Source organism: Chenopodium album, chromosome 8 (assembly GCF_948465745.1).
Source record: "Chenopodium album chromosome 8, dcCheAlbu1.1, whole genome shotgun sequence".
NCBI classification, from domain to species: domain Eukaryota; kingdom Viridiplantae; phylum Streptophyta; class Magnoliopsida; order Caryophyllales; family Amaranthaceae; genus Chenopodium; species Chenopodium album.
The window spans coordinates 62,274,063-62,291,704 of record NC_137841.1 but is presented as its reverse complement, the minus strand read 5'-3'; the positions used below and the strand labels follow the sequence as shown (position 1 = coordinate 62,291,704).

Sequence of the window (17,642 nt, the reverse complement as noted above, 5' to 3'; positions counted from 1 at the left end):
AAAATTTAAGTTAAAAAAAACTACTGCGGAACCAAATTTTCCAGGCAAACCAGTAGCACAAATCTGATAGTCTTCAAATATGAGGAAAAAGAATTATTGAGTTTCAAAGCCAGTAGGCAGTTAACAGGACGAGACAGTTGAAAATACAGATCCTATATTTTCATTTTCAAGTAACAAAAGAGATAAAGATGCTTGATTCAGATGAAGTTAAATAAAAAGGAATTTACAACAAAAACTTGTGAACTGGATATCTCTATGGTGCAAAGTAAAAGTCTCGAGAAACAGGAGCAGTACAACGTTCATTCTTGGACTTGAACAGATTCAGCTTGACTAGAGCCAATTGAACCCTGTTTTCTTTCAGCTTGTAGTGAGCGACATAGTGACTCAAGTTTTTCCTTTTGGTTCTTTGTCTTTTCCAATTGTTTCTTCATACGTTCCCGCTGCACAAAGGAAATAACTTCCATTAGTTATTACCAAAAGATGAAAACTTACAGAGTCAAATGAGTAAAAATCAGCATTATGAAGATCATCATCCAAGTTAGTGGGAATAGCAAATTGCAAAGAGCTGCATATAGATGTAGAATGGCACAGCATTCTACAGTACATCTCTAAGGAAAACGAAATGCAATCCAGGAAATTCCATACTGCAAATGATTTCATTAGCTATAACCAAAAGATGCAAAGGTTCCATAGCAGGATTTCTAAGGCATTGTATACTGCGAAACATAATTCACAATGCAATTTCCAGAATTTGGGAAAGGGTGAAATTCAATCCATGCAATAAGTACAGAATAATTTCAAACATCGAAGTATCAAATTGTTTGACGTAACAGGGACATTAATTGATATTACATATAATTTTGCTAGGTTTTGCAGGGCTGCAGATTTTATCAAATAAAAGTGTGAAACACCCAGGCTAACCAATAAGAGGTAAGTCTATAACTAACATGATGTCCAGGATAGATTGAAGGGGATCAAGAATTCAAGATACAAACATAAGCTTTATTTGGAGCCAATAAATCAATGTAAAATATCCTGCTCAGCTAACATGGTTCTTAAGAAGAGGGATTCTTCCTTTCTTATCAAGGAATGAATTTGTAGAAAATAATGCATTCTCACAAATTGCATCCGTAAGTTAATTGAAAATTAAATACTGGAGTAAAGAGACCATGACAATTAAATTTTACTAATTGGATCAGTAGTCACTCACTTTACACACTTTTTTCCAACTTTTATTCAATCGATTATAATTTATAATGTTATGCTCTATTTTCTTTCCAGACGGTTCCTTATAACGATTCATGTTAGCCGAGCCCAAATCATTTTGGGACTACGGCTTTGTTGTTGGATCAGTAGTCATTAGAGGGAAAAAAAATTTATTATCAGGAGATGACAACACATTTAATTGGATCAGTACACAGTATTAAAGGGGGAAAAATACTTTTTGTTTTTTTATCAGGAGATGACAAACTGAAACAGAGGTCAAGATCCTCACAGACACCTTACAAAGATCCAAGATCACCCCCCTTCATAAACCAAACGGATCTATGGTTCTAATTGAATGCATGCAAGTTAAGAGATTTATGGACAAAAATACGGGGCAAAAGGGTTTACCTCTTCGACGAGTTCTATAAGAGTAAAATCTGATTTCTCACATTTGCTCTTCAAGAAGGTATTTTCCTTTTTCAGGTCTTTTGTCAATTTGGACATCTGATTTTAAACACAACAGAAAGCAGGAATCTGATGAGGAAGCCTCATAATCATTAAAAATAAATGTCAATGACGTTATAAGTTCAGACACAGGCCATGGTTTTCAAAATTATATGCAACAGTGAGATTATAGAATTACCTTTTCAATCTCTTGCTTAAATGTTTCAAAAACCTCATTGCTTTTCAGCAGTGCATCCTGCAAAGAAAGTCATTTACTTTCTATCAGATAGAATTAACGTGTTGCACCCTATTAAACAGGGTCTAGAAAATTTAAACACTTCTCAACTACATAGATGTCAACAAAAAGGGTTTCTTTTTTTTTTTTTTTCCCCATGACATGATAGAGAGTGATACTCACTTGAAACTGTTGAAATTTTTCTCCATCAGCTGTTAATTGTTGACGTAGACTTTTTTCAGTATCCAAAAGCTGTGATATTTTCTCGGCATATACCTTTATTTGAGCCTGTTCATGTGCCACTTTTTCCTCATTTTGCTCTACTTTCAGTTCAGCAATCTTAAGCTCTAGTGATTTCTGCTTCAGCTGCACAGCAATATTACCAAATGCCACAGGATCAAAGCGAGTTCCAATTAATTTAAAGTTAAGATTTGCACATGATTTGTATACAGATCATTAACCATAAAATTTGCATATACGGTACCTCCTGGGCATATTGTTGTTGACACTGAGTATAATGATCAGCAAGCTGCTTCAATTTGTCTCTTAGCCTAAATACCAAAGGCACAAGCAAAGATGCAAAGGACAGAGTCATGATTTCAAATACTAATACAACAGAAAATAATTGATTCTAACATATATCTATGTTCTAATACACTACCAACATAAAATAGGTCTAAGAAACATGTAAACTCCATTTGTCCAGAGCAACATATTCTTAATGAACAGAAGCTTCACCACCCCAAAAAGAAAAAGAGGGCATAAGCAGTAAGAATTTTTTAAAAGATAAACTAAAAAGTGTAGCCATATTTGATCACCAGAATAAAATCCCAGTTTAAAAAGTTTGAATAGGTAAAAAGGAAATTAAGATGCATGGATACAAGAGTCTGACATGCAGTTTTGCAACTAATTCTAAGTCGCAAAATGGGCATAAGGATAAAGAACTTAAGAACATTTACTTTTAGATAAGCTATGTTACAATGACACTTATCTGACTCTTACAAAGGAATAGAATTCTCACCCAACACTTCAGCAATAAACCAAACTCTTCAATTATTTAGGAACACATATTTGTAGAAAAATTGTAAGAAGAGAGGGAAAGATTAGAGAGGGATTTTGTCAAAATTTTATTACATGAAGTTGGAGATGTGTCACTTCTAAGATGAGGAAATCTGAAGTTGTGGACATCTTAAATTGAATAAGTTGATATAACATTTTACAATGAAAGAGGCAAGGAGATCAAAGGGAAAAAGGAAGTGGGTAGAAAATCAATGCTTAGATATTGTTGTCATTGGGGAATGAAGTAGGACTTAGGAAGTAGGTAATCAAGGTGAAAAGAGAGACCAAAAGGCTAATTTTACAATATTTTCAAGAAGGGACACTAATCAATTTCATTTCTGCATTATTTACATCAATTATCTGCATTGAAGTATACTTGTTGATTGACTATAGGATCACATGGTTTTTCAAAACTTACATTTCATTCTCTTTCAGCTGAGAAATGCATTCTCCTTTCTGCTCTTCTAGCCTTACACTCACATCCTGCAACAAGCACATTAAACATCAGATATGATCAGATGGAAGAATAAAAAAGCATCATGTTGCACACTTGCACCTCATAGAAGGAAGGCAACAAGTACATTCCTCCACTAGAAAATTTTAATTGTTGAATAACTCTAAATGATAACCATTAGAGCCAAGACTTAATTTTTTTTTTTTTTTTTAAAAAAAGCGACATTTATTTTACCATCACAGTAAGTAACAAAACGTTCAATAAATCAATAGCCTGTGGATATACCGATATAATCCAGCTTAGGTGATAGAATACAAAAGAAAAACACATATGCGCTACAAGAAATATACTCCTTATCTTTATAAGCATATGAAAAATGCATGATGATTGATGAGTATCATAGCAGGTGATTTTAAGTCTTTTGGAATAAAATTGATAATCATCTGGCAGCATTTTAAGGATCTATATCTGCTTCCTATAGGAAAGAAGGGTACATACAGTATTTTGTAAGCATCTCTAATTTTAAAATAAATGTAAATATATAGAAAGTAACGAGTCCTTTTGGAACTAGTGGAAAATAACTATGGGCTGATCATGCTGAATCTATAGTAATATATAAAGTGAAAGGGGATTTTGGGTGATAAATTTTATTTTCCCAAATTACCCCACCCACCTTTTTATTTGTTTTTTTCTTTACAAAAAACTACAGTCATTTTTTTGATATAACTACCATCTTTTAAAAATAATAATAATAATAATAATAATAATAATAATAATAAATAAAACTACCATTCTTTTTTTTTTTTTTTTTTTTTTTTTGGGAAGTACTATTATTTTTAAACCCACTAATTTTTATTTTTTTTTTATTGGAATAAGGTAGATAACTTTTCAAAAACAAAAAAAAAGGGGGAGAATTGAGCCATATAGATTTCTTATATTGCACACGCAATGTGTGTGTGTCTCTTAGCTTGTATTAATAAAACCCAAGCCCAGAGGTACCTACAACTTAACCTATAAAGCAGCACACAGCTGGGATAGCTACTATTAAAGATCCCAACATTCTTCCAACCACATAATCAGAGATAACCAAACCATTATGCAAGAGCATATGTCTCCCAATCTTCCAAGTACAATAGCATAAGACATATCATAGGATATACACTTAATAATTATCTAGGTTTGGAAGTTGTTATACGTATAAGGTATTGAGCCTGTCCAAGCAGATTGTACACAGAAAAGCTTTCTTTTCTATATTTTTTAATTAATTTTAACACAAGACTTTGGGTTCCCAAAAGAGATTGCGTTTTATCAATTTGCATATTGTATCTCTAGGAGTACAGGAGAAGACACCATTAAAAGCTCCAATCTAGAGTCTCCAATAAATTAACACCCCCCACAAATCGAGAGCTCAACCAAATCCTTTTTTCCAGATCCTCCCTCAGAGTAAAATGTCATGACGATTTGCTTCAGGCAAAACAAAAAAATACATGATGAAATTACACTCTCTCTGACCAAATAAATTGCAATACTTGGTGATTTTTGAAGTTGACAAAGACAAAGGTTGCTCTCCTAGTTAAGGGTGCTTTCAGGTTCTTAAACCATAACATATCATAAGTACCATAGTACCAATATTACCAAGGGATAAAAAGCAAGGATACGTCAGAAGTTAATTTCAAAAGAGTATGATAGTATAGGACAGATGGGCATGTAGGGGCATACCGCCCATACTTCTGAAGACCACAGCTCCATTAAATGAGCACTGGACTCGCCTAAATAACACAGACCACGTTTTAAGTTGTTTGAGTCTGCAAGCAGCATAAAACCAAGCCAATAAAAAATACATTGGCCAAAGCTGGTGTTTTCCCTTTCTATCTATGCTCTGTGGCATGCCCCTTGATATTGGTCAGCATGGTTTGTATCTACCAAGGTCTTGTAAGGCAACCTCATTCAGCACCTTCAGGGGAATAGCCATACTCTAAAGGAGCTCTCACTTTGGTTGTATCAGCTATTCAGCCATGAGTCCAGTATATGAGGTGAAATGATCTAGATTACTTTTTTCCCACAGGGGGGGGGGGGGGGGGGTGGGGGAAGAGTAGAGTAGACAAACCACATGGTTTCCATAATTTAACATCATCAAGAACTTCAAACAAAACTTCCCCTGTGAACTTGATTATGTCTTCCTCTAAAGCTTCTAAATTACTTACTACAGTACTGGCCACCCTGAGGATCAATTTAGTTAGTTTGAGAGATGGTCTATGTAAGATAGTTGATGTTTCTACTTGGGGTAGTGTTTTTCACCTAGGGCTGATCCATATGAGACTATACATGAGCCTAGTGCCTTAATAAGCAGCATGGGATCACTTTTCCCATGTTCCATCCAGGTGATAGATTTAACTAGGTTCTCCCACTCTTCTCTACATTACTCCCTCAAACCCTATATAATAGGCCACGTTTAAAAAGATACTATGTATAATGTATAAAGCCTTAGTACCATGATTATCCATTTATCCTTGACTATTCAAATTCAAATCCATCATGCTTAAAGTTATCCAAGAATTCTTACTTGATGATAACATTAAGGGTGCCTTCTATCTTGGTTTTAAAAAGCGCGCCTCACTCCCAGGCTCTAGGAAATGGGCTTTAGCTAGGCGAGGCTCAGTCACCTACGGAAGGCGCGCGCCTCGTGCGCCTCAAAGCGCCTTTGGTAAGGTGCGCCTTAAGGAAAATAACTAAGATATAAGTTATAAATTGAAGAATGATGGACACTTTTTCAAATTTACACTACCTTAGCTTTACATATATTATTATTTAATTTATTATGAATCTTTTTAATTGGTATTTAGTACAATCAAAGTAAAAAATAATTTGAAATAAATATGTAAATACATGCGCCTTGCATACAAAAGGCATGCGCCTTCGCCTTGCGCTTCGCGCCTAGGCTGCAAGGACCATTTGCGCCTTGGTGCGCCTTGCGCCTTTTAAAACTTAGCCTTCTATTCATTTATATGAACTTAAATGAACTAACCTAAACTTATTTGAGCTTATTACAGTTTATATTAGTTGTAAATTAAACTTGGGTAGCCCTTATTAACCCTTTTCAAAACCTATTGAACTTGTTTTTCATGATAAAACTTGCTTTTTTCTGGAAATAAGTGGAAATAAGATGAAAAAAATAGCCTAAAGGTAACAAGAAAAATAATCCCTCGAGATTTTTCAAAATGAAAATTATCGAATCCAAAAAATAATGTCCGATCCATCTCTAAGATCTCTTCTAATTCCATTTGGCACATTTGCCAATGCAAATATTTAGCTTTTAACAGCTCTCTTGTCATATTTGATATTCTTAAAGTACCCAATGAGAAGAATCAATCAAGAAATGAAATGGCATTGTTTGTTATATCTAATTTGGAAAAAATTTAGAAGAGTATATTTACTTATAAATAGTGTCTAGATTCCAATCATGAAGAACAAAAAGAGACGGGCATTAGAAAGTAATCAGCTATAAAGGATAATTGCCAAACCTTTATAGCATCCTCGAACTTGGTAGATAAATCTGATCTCAAATTCTGCCCTTCCTCTGATACTCTTTTAAATTCATCCTGCATATATACCATCAGTTCTTTAGATAATTATATTAAGTCTCATGTTAGAGCAATGTGTGCAAACAAGTATCATATTTTTTCAGATCTTAACAGTTTATATCAATCCCACGAGTTAAGAAAGTTAGTGTATAGATTCAGATACACAGAAAGTTAACATATACTAATAAAAACATTAAAACATAACTTTGGTTTGAAATACATAGTTATTAACACCTTTTGACAGGAAGAGACGAAAAAATAAAATAAAAATTCAAATTTCATAAACACCAATTTCAGGGTACTTTTGGGATGCACATATTCATAATGATTGATAGGGATACTTCTAAAAACTCAAGGAATAACATACCAATATATGCCATACATCCATAAAAAAAAAAAAAAAAAAAAAAAAAAAAAAAAAAAAAAAAAACAACTTTTACACTATTCACTTATTTTACAATGACAGTTTCTGTTGATTTAAATTGAATCAATAAAAACAGTCGTGGGTTCATGTAAGGTTTGTGTCAATGTGTTTTGAAATAATTTTTACATATTGATAATTAGAAATGTTAATTATTGAATGTATGCATTAGCAAGCATGAATAAAACAAAGCACTTCACAAAGTGATTTTATAGCACACCATGGAACGTCTTCTTAGAGCAACAAGTTTAATAATTGGAAAATTTGTCAGAAGAAACCTTTTAAAGCAACTTCTTTGTCAAACAAACACGTTTTAAATTTTTTTTTGGCAAGTTAAAACCTTTATGTAAATTTCTTTTTTTCTTTTTTTTTTTTTTTTTGGTAAGAAACAACCTAGCCCCACTTTCCACCCTTTTCCGGCCTATCGACCAACCTATTTACGGCCTTAACTTGGAGTATGCCGGTCACATGACCTTATATTTTACTATTTCCACCCTTTTCCCTCTCTTTCCTCTCCCACTAATTCCAATCTGTCCAATACTGATGCTTCCTCTTTCAGATGCTCAAAATCAAATAAGAATCGAAACATTTCCCTTCCTCATTTTGATCCATCTTTGTTTACAACATTTTGATCCATCTTCGTTTACATAGATGATAGACATGCTCAGGTCCATGATCAATGTGCAGTTCAAATACTGAGCTTCTCCAAGTGCACAAAAGAAACTCCAAAGGTAGATTCATGCTCTTACAACGATCTCCACCCCCAGCATAGTACAAGAATTTCCCAATTCTTGAATGCTGCTTCTGATTCAACAATAGGAAGACTATCATTTACTATCTCCCCAACAACCAGCAAAGCACCAACTTCACCTTGTAGGTCCTCTTTCTTAAAGACAACTTGTTTCTTTGGCTTCCGCTACCTCGCATTAACTCTACTACTCACCAATACCAGTCACACTCAAAGGGCAATTCTCAGCCTTAGAGATTGATACTAGTATAAAAATTGGGGGAAGAAACTCTAATTTTTCGAAATTCAATGAATTAAGCACAAATTACACAAGAACTTAGACATTTCCTTGGTCGAATGCAGTAGGGAAAGTCTTCAATCGGTAAAACTAACTACCTTAGGGCTGATTTCGATATTCAATTGCAAGTGATTTCGATATTCAATTGCAAGTGAATGAGTGACCTGCACACCCCAAGTCAATGTTGGAAAGTGGGGTAAGGCTGTCTCTTACTAAAAAAGTTTACATCAAGGCCTTTAGTTACCAAAAATATATTAAAATGTTTTTCTAACAAAAATTTGCTTTAAAAGGTTTTTTGACAAATTTACCTTAAAATTTTAATAGCCATTATATGATGGAACTGCCTAGATACGAGTCTATGAGCTTGATGTCATAAGCTAGGTTATTGAAACATAACGAGCCTTAATAAATGCTTCTGCTCAATTTCCTAAGAAAGTTGTTAAAAATGTAGTGCTAAATGGAAACAAAATGTAGCAAAAAAAAAAAAAAATCTCAATTATACATTTCGCATATAATGTCATATATCATTGCTTCAACACCATTCACATTTCACATCCACAAGATGTATATTGAGAGCCAACAGATGGAGGCAAGAAAGTTGTATACCATTAACATCTTATTTTGACGCTGTAACTCCCTACACAATGACTCAAGCTTGTCTCGAACAGCAATAGCTACAACAAGAAATTGGTAAATCAATATTTGCATTTCAAGAAAAGATAAAGGACTAGATTTCATATCAAGTGATTTCAAACTCTAATAATAATTATAAAAAAAAAAAAAAAAAAAAGAGAGAGAGAGAGAGAGAGACTAAACAATAGGAAATCACAGCAATCCACTCAAAATATTGCTACTCATTTCAGTCTGTTGCAACTATTAACAAATGTTTCACTTAAGACAAATAAAAAATGTCCAACTCTTCCTATATGATATTCCGCTGCGCCTACATGACCTACTTATATTTCCTTCTTCTTTTCCAAGATTGTATAGTCCAAAGTGTAGGGAAAGTTTGTAAAAGAATTGGAAAGATAGGAGCCACAGCCTTAATTGAATAAGCAGAACACACAAACCTAGAAATCCTCCATATGGTATTCATATCCCATCAATAAACCATTTCCACGGAAAAAAATTGCAGTTGTGGACTTGCATAAGCAACCAAAGTGTGTCATGAAAGCAGCATCTTGCAGGTGTAACATCACATTTCTTAGCCATCATTGAGGGAATTGACAAATTGGTATTTCACTTCACCCTTACAATACAAGAATATGGGAATATAAATTTATAAATATACCTAAAACTACACCTTTTGGCACCACATTTTGTTACCTGAAGAGATCTGAATTGCTAAACATTAGTTGATTGAGGTGGCTAGAATATATTTAAGATTTTCGATTATATGAAGTTTAACTATACACCAAACATATTGACTATGATAATGGAGTTTAACGGCTGATGCAGAAACATAAACAGTCCATATAGAATATTGTAGTATGATTCAAAACACAGGAAATGAAATGGCTTTTCAAAGAAAATCAAGTTGGGAATCCTATCAAAAATGGCTTTGGTGGAGCAGCCTTGAATTTATTCCCCATATTTACCTGCATCTCTCTCTGTAAGAACTTGTTTATACTTTAAAGTGAACTCCAAAAATTCCTGCTCAGTTCTGAAGGTACGCTTTGAACTTTTACGCTTCCCTTCGAGTGTTTCCTGTAGCAACAACATTAATTAAAATCTACAAGCAATTGTTGAGAAATTACCAATGTGTACAACAGATAGAATGCAGATGAAGACAAGCATAACACATTACATGTAAAATACTTTGCAATGTCTCAAAAAAGTGTCCTTCATCTAAGCTTTAAAATTTTGATGAAGATTCATATGACATAGCCTCATACACACCACACAAAATAGAACCTTTGTTTGGCATGGAACAAAAGGCTTCTGTTTTCCATCAAAACCCACCACAACATCATACAAGGGGATGCTAAAGTAAAAAAGAATATATAAGAAAAACCTGCTCTTTTGTCTTACAGCAGCACACCAGCAATACCTGGTAGGAATCTTGGTATGGATTCTTAAGTTTCGAATGAAGGAATGTCACTTGAGATGGAATGATTGAATAAGTGTAGAGGTGAGTCTCCTATTGCTAATGCTAATTCACAAGATTAAGAGAAATGATATTATGGAAAAAGCTCTCGGCTGTTAAACAGAAAGTGAATGATACTGAATATAATGAATGTTGCAGATCTCCAGGGCTAAAAAGTTGGTTACACTTATCAACTAGAAAGCTAGGATTCCTTATCAAGTTATCAGTTGATGTGTTATGGCTTAGTGTTATCGTTGTTTGCTCATTTGCAGCAACTATGAACACTAAGGCTGTATATGTATTGGTTTAGCTTATGCCAGTGATGTGAGTCATCTTGTTGGCATTACTTCCTACAAGGTAGGTAACTAGGTTGTTTGGCACAAGTGTAGCTGACCCGAGATTAAAAGTGTGTTATTGATTATTCTTCATGTCATATCTCAAATTTGGCATTAGTTCAAAATTAACAATTATTAAAAATTAAAGAGAGATCCTCAAACTTAACAAAATAGAGCATATCCTGGGTCTGATGCGTGAAATCTAAAAGTAGATGGATAAGGTATTTATTCATAAACAAGTACCAACACCGTCAAAAAGAGAAATTTCTATGCACATGGATGCTGCCACTGAGCTAAACTACTCCTTTCAGGTAGAATATTACCCATATTTGCTTTACATCAAAAGGAGAAGCAGCCGATGAAACGAAAAAAGGAGGTAAGAAGCAGTATCGATATGCAATACCACTACAGTCCTAATTTGTTTCCCATTTAAACCCAAGTCATTAGGCAAGAAATCAGTAAATAAGTTCACATCACAAGAGAACCTTACTAGTTCCAAATGTAGCCGCATAAACACATGAGCGTTTGTTAAGCACACTTGGTTTGTGCTCTCTTAAACTAAGTCAAAGAAAAATTAGGACAAAGGATCAAAGGTGAGTAAAGATGATTGGCAAGCTGCTTCTGTTCTCATAGCTGAGGGCAATAAGATTTGCATCCATGGTTCATATTGCATAAGGAATGCATGTCCCTATGTCACAAATTCAAAGCCCTTCCTATGCCATGCTAGTCCCATTAGGTTGAGGTAGATTATCAGCTAACCTATCCCTTTCGCAGGGAAAATTAGACAAAAGTATATGATAAGAGGTCCAACAAGGAGTGGCCTCACTTCTTGATGCTTCATAAATTTAATAATAAAAAGAGGGGGGGGGGGGGGGGGGGGGGGGGGGGGGGGCAGAAATGATCAGGATTTGCTTAAATAACACCAGTGAGTCTCTACTGTGCATCAGAAACTTCAAAATCAAAAGAGGGGGTGGGGGGGCAGAAATGATCAGGATTTGCTTAAATAACACCATTACAACAAAGTGATGTACAATATTTATTAGCAAGTTCATGATAAGCTTAAATACACAATATTTACCTTTCGGTTTTTCAGATTCTCAGATGACTGGGCTTCTTTTGAATTATTTGGTACATCTGATCCCCCTAGATATGCTGAAGAACAACAACACTTGAACTTAAGGCAGATCTATAGAAAAAGAATTCAATATAAGCCCACTTCACAATAGAAAATGGCATGTGGTTCAGGAACTCACACTTCAAGCTAGCCAGTGTGTGAAGATGCAACAATCAATAAACAGGAAAATATTCATGGGGAAGAAGGTAGAACTGACTCCTACATATTTAGGTAATGAGCCTAAACACAACTCTCATGCTCCCTTGCATGACAACTCCTAAGATAATGTCAGTAGTCAAAAAGAAAACATACTACTCTCTCTCAATGCCAGCAGCTTTCCCCCCTTGAGTGAATTTAGGTAAAGTTACGAGTATAAACTTCTATTAAACTAAGCTTGATTGACTTAACCTTAAATTAATTATTATTTTATTTTAATCATATTATAGCACCAAGGTGAAAGCGAGACAGGGAGTGACACCAAAATACAAAAAGAGAGTAAGGTAAGGGGAAGAAAATCTTGGGCTCTTAAGCTTATCAACAAAATTGAGAAAAGTCAAGCAATGCTCACAAGCTAAAATCTTGACTCCAGCTAAACAAAGGCCTCACAAATTGGAACCTAGAACCTTAAAAGGGAAAGTGCACCAATCAAATCTCTAATCAAACCATTTCCAAACTTCATATGTTCTTATCTATTAATTTGAACAATATCTTAATTCCAGTAACGGTTTCCTTAATAGTTTGAATCCCTTTAAACCAGTTCACTTTGGCAAAAAGGAGCAACAACAACAGAGCCTTAGTTCCAAAATGATTTGGGGTAGACTAGATGAAGCGTAATAAGAAACCATTTGCAAAAAATGGAACAAAGAAAGGAAAGTGATAAAATGAAAGTAGATGAAAAACAAGAAAAAAGGGAAAAAGGGGAAAAAAAATTAAAAAAATGAGGGCAGTGTAGAGTGAAAACTCAAAAAAAAAGATAAGGGATGATGAAACAAAGGAAAAAAAAAAAAAAAAAAAAACTAAAAAGTATTTTAAAAAACCTTGACATAGGAAAATAAGTAAAGTTTGCAAAAACACAATGAGTTAAGGTAAAAGAAAAGGATAAAAGATAAACAAATAATTTAAGTCATGATGTGTCCTCAGCGCATATTTTGTCCCTCTAATTCACTCTATCCAATGCCATATTTTTCCTCAATCCCCAAACGGCTTATAACACTCCCAATCACCCTCTTAGTTATCTGATGTCTTCCCCTACCCCTCACAATCCCATCATTTTGCCACTCTTCAAGATTTCTAATCGGAGCCTCATTCAACTCCGTCTTATGTTAATTCCCTTGCTTTCTTCCTTATTATCGAATTCCTCCCTCATCTTATTCTCAATAGATGTAAACCCTACTTGCTTCCTAATTATCTGATTCCTCAACCGCTTTTTTCTTGTATGGTCACAAAACCAACGTAACAAACGCACCTCCGCCACATTCATCCTTTGAACGTGACAATGCCCCATGTCTTCGCATATATTAAAAAAAAAAAAAAAAATTATATTGGAAGACTTGTTAAGGATTTTACTAGTCAATCATCTCAAAGTTCAATATGATTTATAGATATGGGGAAATCCCAATCAACTAGTTTCTCATCGGACCATGTTAATCTTACAACAGTAAATAAAACATAAGGGCTGCTATCACAGAGACTATTACCCTAAATAGAGGCAGAAAGTTGCACAGACGTAGGAACCTTACTCATCCTATTAGTATTTGCACCATACATTCATCACAAAGGTTAAATTATTATTTATATCTTCCCCCAGAAGGAACAGCAAAAACCATTATGAAACAAGACTGCCACTTGCTCTGACAAAAGCTCAGAGTAAGTTCAATTAGATTTGCAACACAAAATTTGACAGAATAATTGTTAAGCCTATAGCACTTATAAAACAACAGCACATAAAAAAAACTATCAGGTTTCATGACTGTCAACATGTGAGCACAGAAACAAAAGGGGGAAGTTATAAGTGTACACTACAGCCATTGATATAAACATCTTACCATGATTAACTTGTTAACCTTAAGATTTCATTTTCATAAATGGTTAGGCAATATCTTATGATTCAAAATATACATGATTTTAAGTGTAGGAAAACATGCAATAATTCCATTTGGTCTGTATATTAGATCATCTACAAAGCCCCATGAAACTAATAGCATCACTAAGAAACTGAGAAAGAACTTCAGGAAGCATAGATAATTACATTTATCAGCGCTTTGGACTTCGGATTGACCTTTATCTTTCTCAGTACTGCCCATTCTTAAATCAGATCCTCCTGAAGCAGAGGTAGATGATTCAGCTTTGATTGCCAAAGTATCTTCTCTCTGCTCAAAGCAGCCATCATCAGAAACATTGGCAGATTCTCCAGAAGCTTCATAACCATCCTTCTCAGACAATGGAACTGGAAATGTGCGAACTTTGGTCACCTTTTCCCCTTTTCCTTCAACTGAAACAAACCCATTTAGTGATGCATCATAGCTAAAATCACTTGAACTATTCGGTTCCGCTGAATTATTCTCTTTGTAGTCGCATAATGATTTCTCCTTTTCATTCAATGGTGTCACAGGAGCTATGGAGTCTGGAGCACTCTCAACAAAACCATCAGGCAAAGAATCCACTTCCGGAAGCTGGTTTGCAGCTGAATTGTCCATTTCGTCTGTAGTAACCAAAAAGCATTAAAAATTGTTCCGCTCAACGAATTATATCTACACAGCCCAATTACCCCAATTTTCTCAGCCAACTAATATAGATTTCTCAAACAAAGGCAATTCAAGAAAAGCAAGGGTCTTAGGCTAATTTTTGTTAAGGCAATGCACTATTGATATTCCGGAAAGAATTTCATCAATCAAATCAACCAACATTCTATAAGAAAGCTCTTCAGTAAGTTTGCATTTAACCAATATACGCTAAAAACACATATTCAAAATATCAACGAATCAAAATCACAACTAGTCCCGCCCCAGCGCCAGGGCACGAGGGGCGGCCGCATTGAGCCGAAAAGAGGTCCATTTTCATAGTTCCATCCAATAATAAAGGGTTATAAACAACAGCCTCCAACAAATTAGCAACCAAATTTGACTCAATAATCAAATTAGGCTCCAAAAATCACATAAAATTCTTCTCGCTTAAAAATATCAACGTAAATAGCACATAGCAAATTTCTAACAACAAAATCAATCGATATAATATTTCATAAATTGAATAACAATAACCAAAAGTTGAAATTTTCACCAAGAACCCTAAAATGAGTATGTTGAGAATTAAATTAGCAATAAACCCTAAATTGTGATATTGGTATTTAAAGATTCAAAAAAGTAAATAATCCAGGTTACCTAAGAAGTTGCTTCAATGGAGGAGAGAAAGCTCAAAACCCGCTTCAATGGAGGTTTGAGAGTACGCGCTTCAATGGAGAATACAGAGGGGAAGAAGGGGTGCTGCATAAAAAAAATTTAAAACGTAGGAGTAAGATTAATTGACACGCATAGAGTATGTTAACAGTCAGATCTAAAGGGTCCGTTTGTTTCATCTTATTTTAAAACTGTACCCGTGCTAAAGCACGAGATCAAAATGGATGTCATCAAAAACTCAAAATGGAATAAATTGGTACTGTAAATCTTGAAGGGAGGAGTGAATATCTGATTTTAGAGGAATAAGTAGAGTTAGAGCACTTTTCATTTAAACTAGCCTTTTGGCCCGTTCGATGCACGGGTTCTTATCTAGGTTATTTCATATGTAGGTATATTTTTCAATAGTTGAAACTTTTGATATGAAATACGAAGTAATTGTTTCATTGCTAAAACCTAAAAGGAAAAAAAGAATGAGGGTGGAACTGTAGAAAAAGATAAAGGAATTTAGATACGCGTATATATACATGAAGATTGTAGGATATGAAATGACATATTGGTTTAAGTTATATTTTAAGTTTATTAGTTGAAAAGACAATTTTTAAATAATTAAATTCATATGTTTTTTTTATGTATATTAATTGGTTCAACTTTATTTTATTATGATGGAAATGAAACACTTCATTTTCTTAATTGAATTTGCAAGTTATAGAATGTATAAAGACTTTAACAAAAAGATCAAAAGGGGTGACATGTGTCATATGTGGTTGTGATTGACTTGTGATGACATGTGTCATATGAAAAATTATGGTTTGTGTTTTTAAATACTAAGTATAGATTTCTTTATGTTAAAAATAAAAAAAAAAAAAAAAAAAAAAAAAAAAAAAAAAAAAAAAACACACACACATTAAAAAGGATGAAATGCTAAGAACATTTCATATCCTAATTTCAGTTTAATTTAGTTTTGTTCAGTTCATTTCATATCCTAATCTTCTACTTTCATAATTAGTTCAGTTCATTTCAACTCTAATCAATTCAGTTAATTTGTTTTCAGTAAATTGGAAAAGGCCCTTAGTCTACTGTTTGTCTAGGCACACATTATTGAGATTCACACTAGACCTAACAATCCTAACCCATACTTGATTACTTGACCCAGATTACCTGATGACTCGAGACCCAATCTTGTCCCGAAATTTAAAATTTAAGAGACTCAATCTAAAGTGGAGTTTAATTGTTTCTGACCTAATTACAGCAATTATAATACGAGTAACAATGTTATTGTAATAGTGATGACAATTAGGGGTGCTAATCAAGTTGAGCAACTCGGATTGACTCGATTAGAACTTGACTCGAACTCGACTCGTAACTTGTACAAGCACGAGTTGAGCAAGCTATATTTCAACTCGATAATATTAAAATAAATAAATCATAGTAAAAAAAATTAATTAAGGAAAATTTTTGACCTTTGTTACCATTAAAATACACTACTTTGACTTTTGCTACTCATCTAAATTTTTATTTTATTTTGCTACCTAAAAGCAAAAAACATAGGTTTTGCTACCATTTCACATAATTAGCTACTATTTCCGTTCGTAGGGCTCAACCAGCCCTCCCTTCTCAACCACCCACACTGTTAGTCCTTCCCCTCCCCATGTTGGCGCCCAAATGATCCTCCGGCGCCGGTGACCCCACCCCTCTCCCGTTTCCCACTCTAGACCGCCCCATCAAAACCATCGAAACTGAAGCTTTGGAGAAGGAGAAACTCAATTTGGAGTGAGAAAATTCAAAATCAAAGCCTATAATCGGTGAATTACAAACTGAGATCGCGTCACTGAAAGCTGAAAACCTCGAGTTGGAATATTGTAGGGCGGCGAAATCAAAACCGAAGAAATCCAAATCAGATTCGAAACTGAAGATGAAGAAAAAGAAGATCCAATTGGTTGAGAATGAAGAACAAAGGAAGAAGAGAGAGGAGAGAGAAAATGAAAGAAAATAACAAGGGTGTCGAAGCTTAAAGTTGAAGTTGTGGATTTCAGGGATGGGGGGAGGAATTCTAGGGGGTCTAGTGGTAGCTGAGAATCAAGAAGGGGGTGGGGTCTCCGACGTCGAGGATTATTACCAACCAACACGGGAAGGGGGAGAGGTAGCTGACAAGGAAGGGGATAGTGGTTTAGATTTTTTAATTTTTTTTTTTAAGTTTTTTTTTTTTACTAATAAAATAAATTATTATTTAATGAAATAATAAATCCCACCTAACGGAACCCTAATGGATTTTAGGCAGCACAAGTCAAAA

The 17,642-nt window shown here is 34.4% G+C and overlaps 1 protein-coding gene across 1 annotated transcript; it reads right to left on the bottom strand.

Annotated features, from left to right (window-relative positions):
• Window positions 1-53: 53 nt before the first annotated feature.
• LOC145641941 (uncharacterized) lies at window positions 54-15,494 on the bottom strand. The gene is made up of 12 exons (XM_081692972.1): window positions 15,338-15,494; window positions 14,209-14,661; window positions 11,925-11,998; window positions 10,024-10,132; window positions 9,032-9,099; window positions 6,920-6,997; window positions 3,363-3,427; window positions 2,370-2,436; window positions 2,069-2,251; window positions 1,850-1,906; window positions 1,615-1,710; window positions 54-440 (listed from the first exon to the last, which is right to left on the bottom strand). Exons 2-12 carry the CDS (start codon window positions 14,654-14,656, stop codon window positions 300-302), a joined length of 1,386 nt encoding a protein of 461 aa, XP_081549098.1. The 5' UTR covers window positions 14,657-14,661; window positions 15,338-15,494; the 3' UTR covers window positions 54-299.
• Window positions 15,495-17,642: the final 2,148 nt, after the last annotated feature.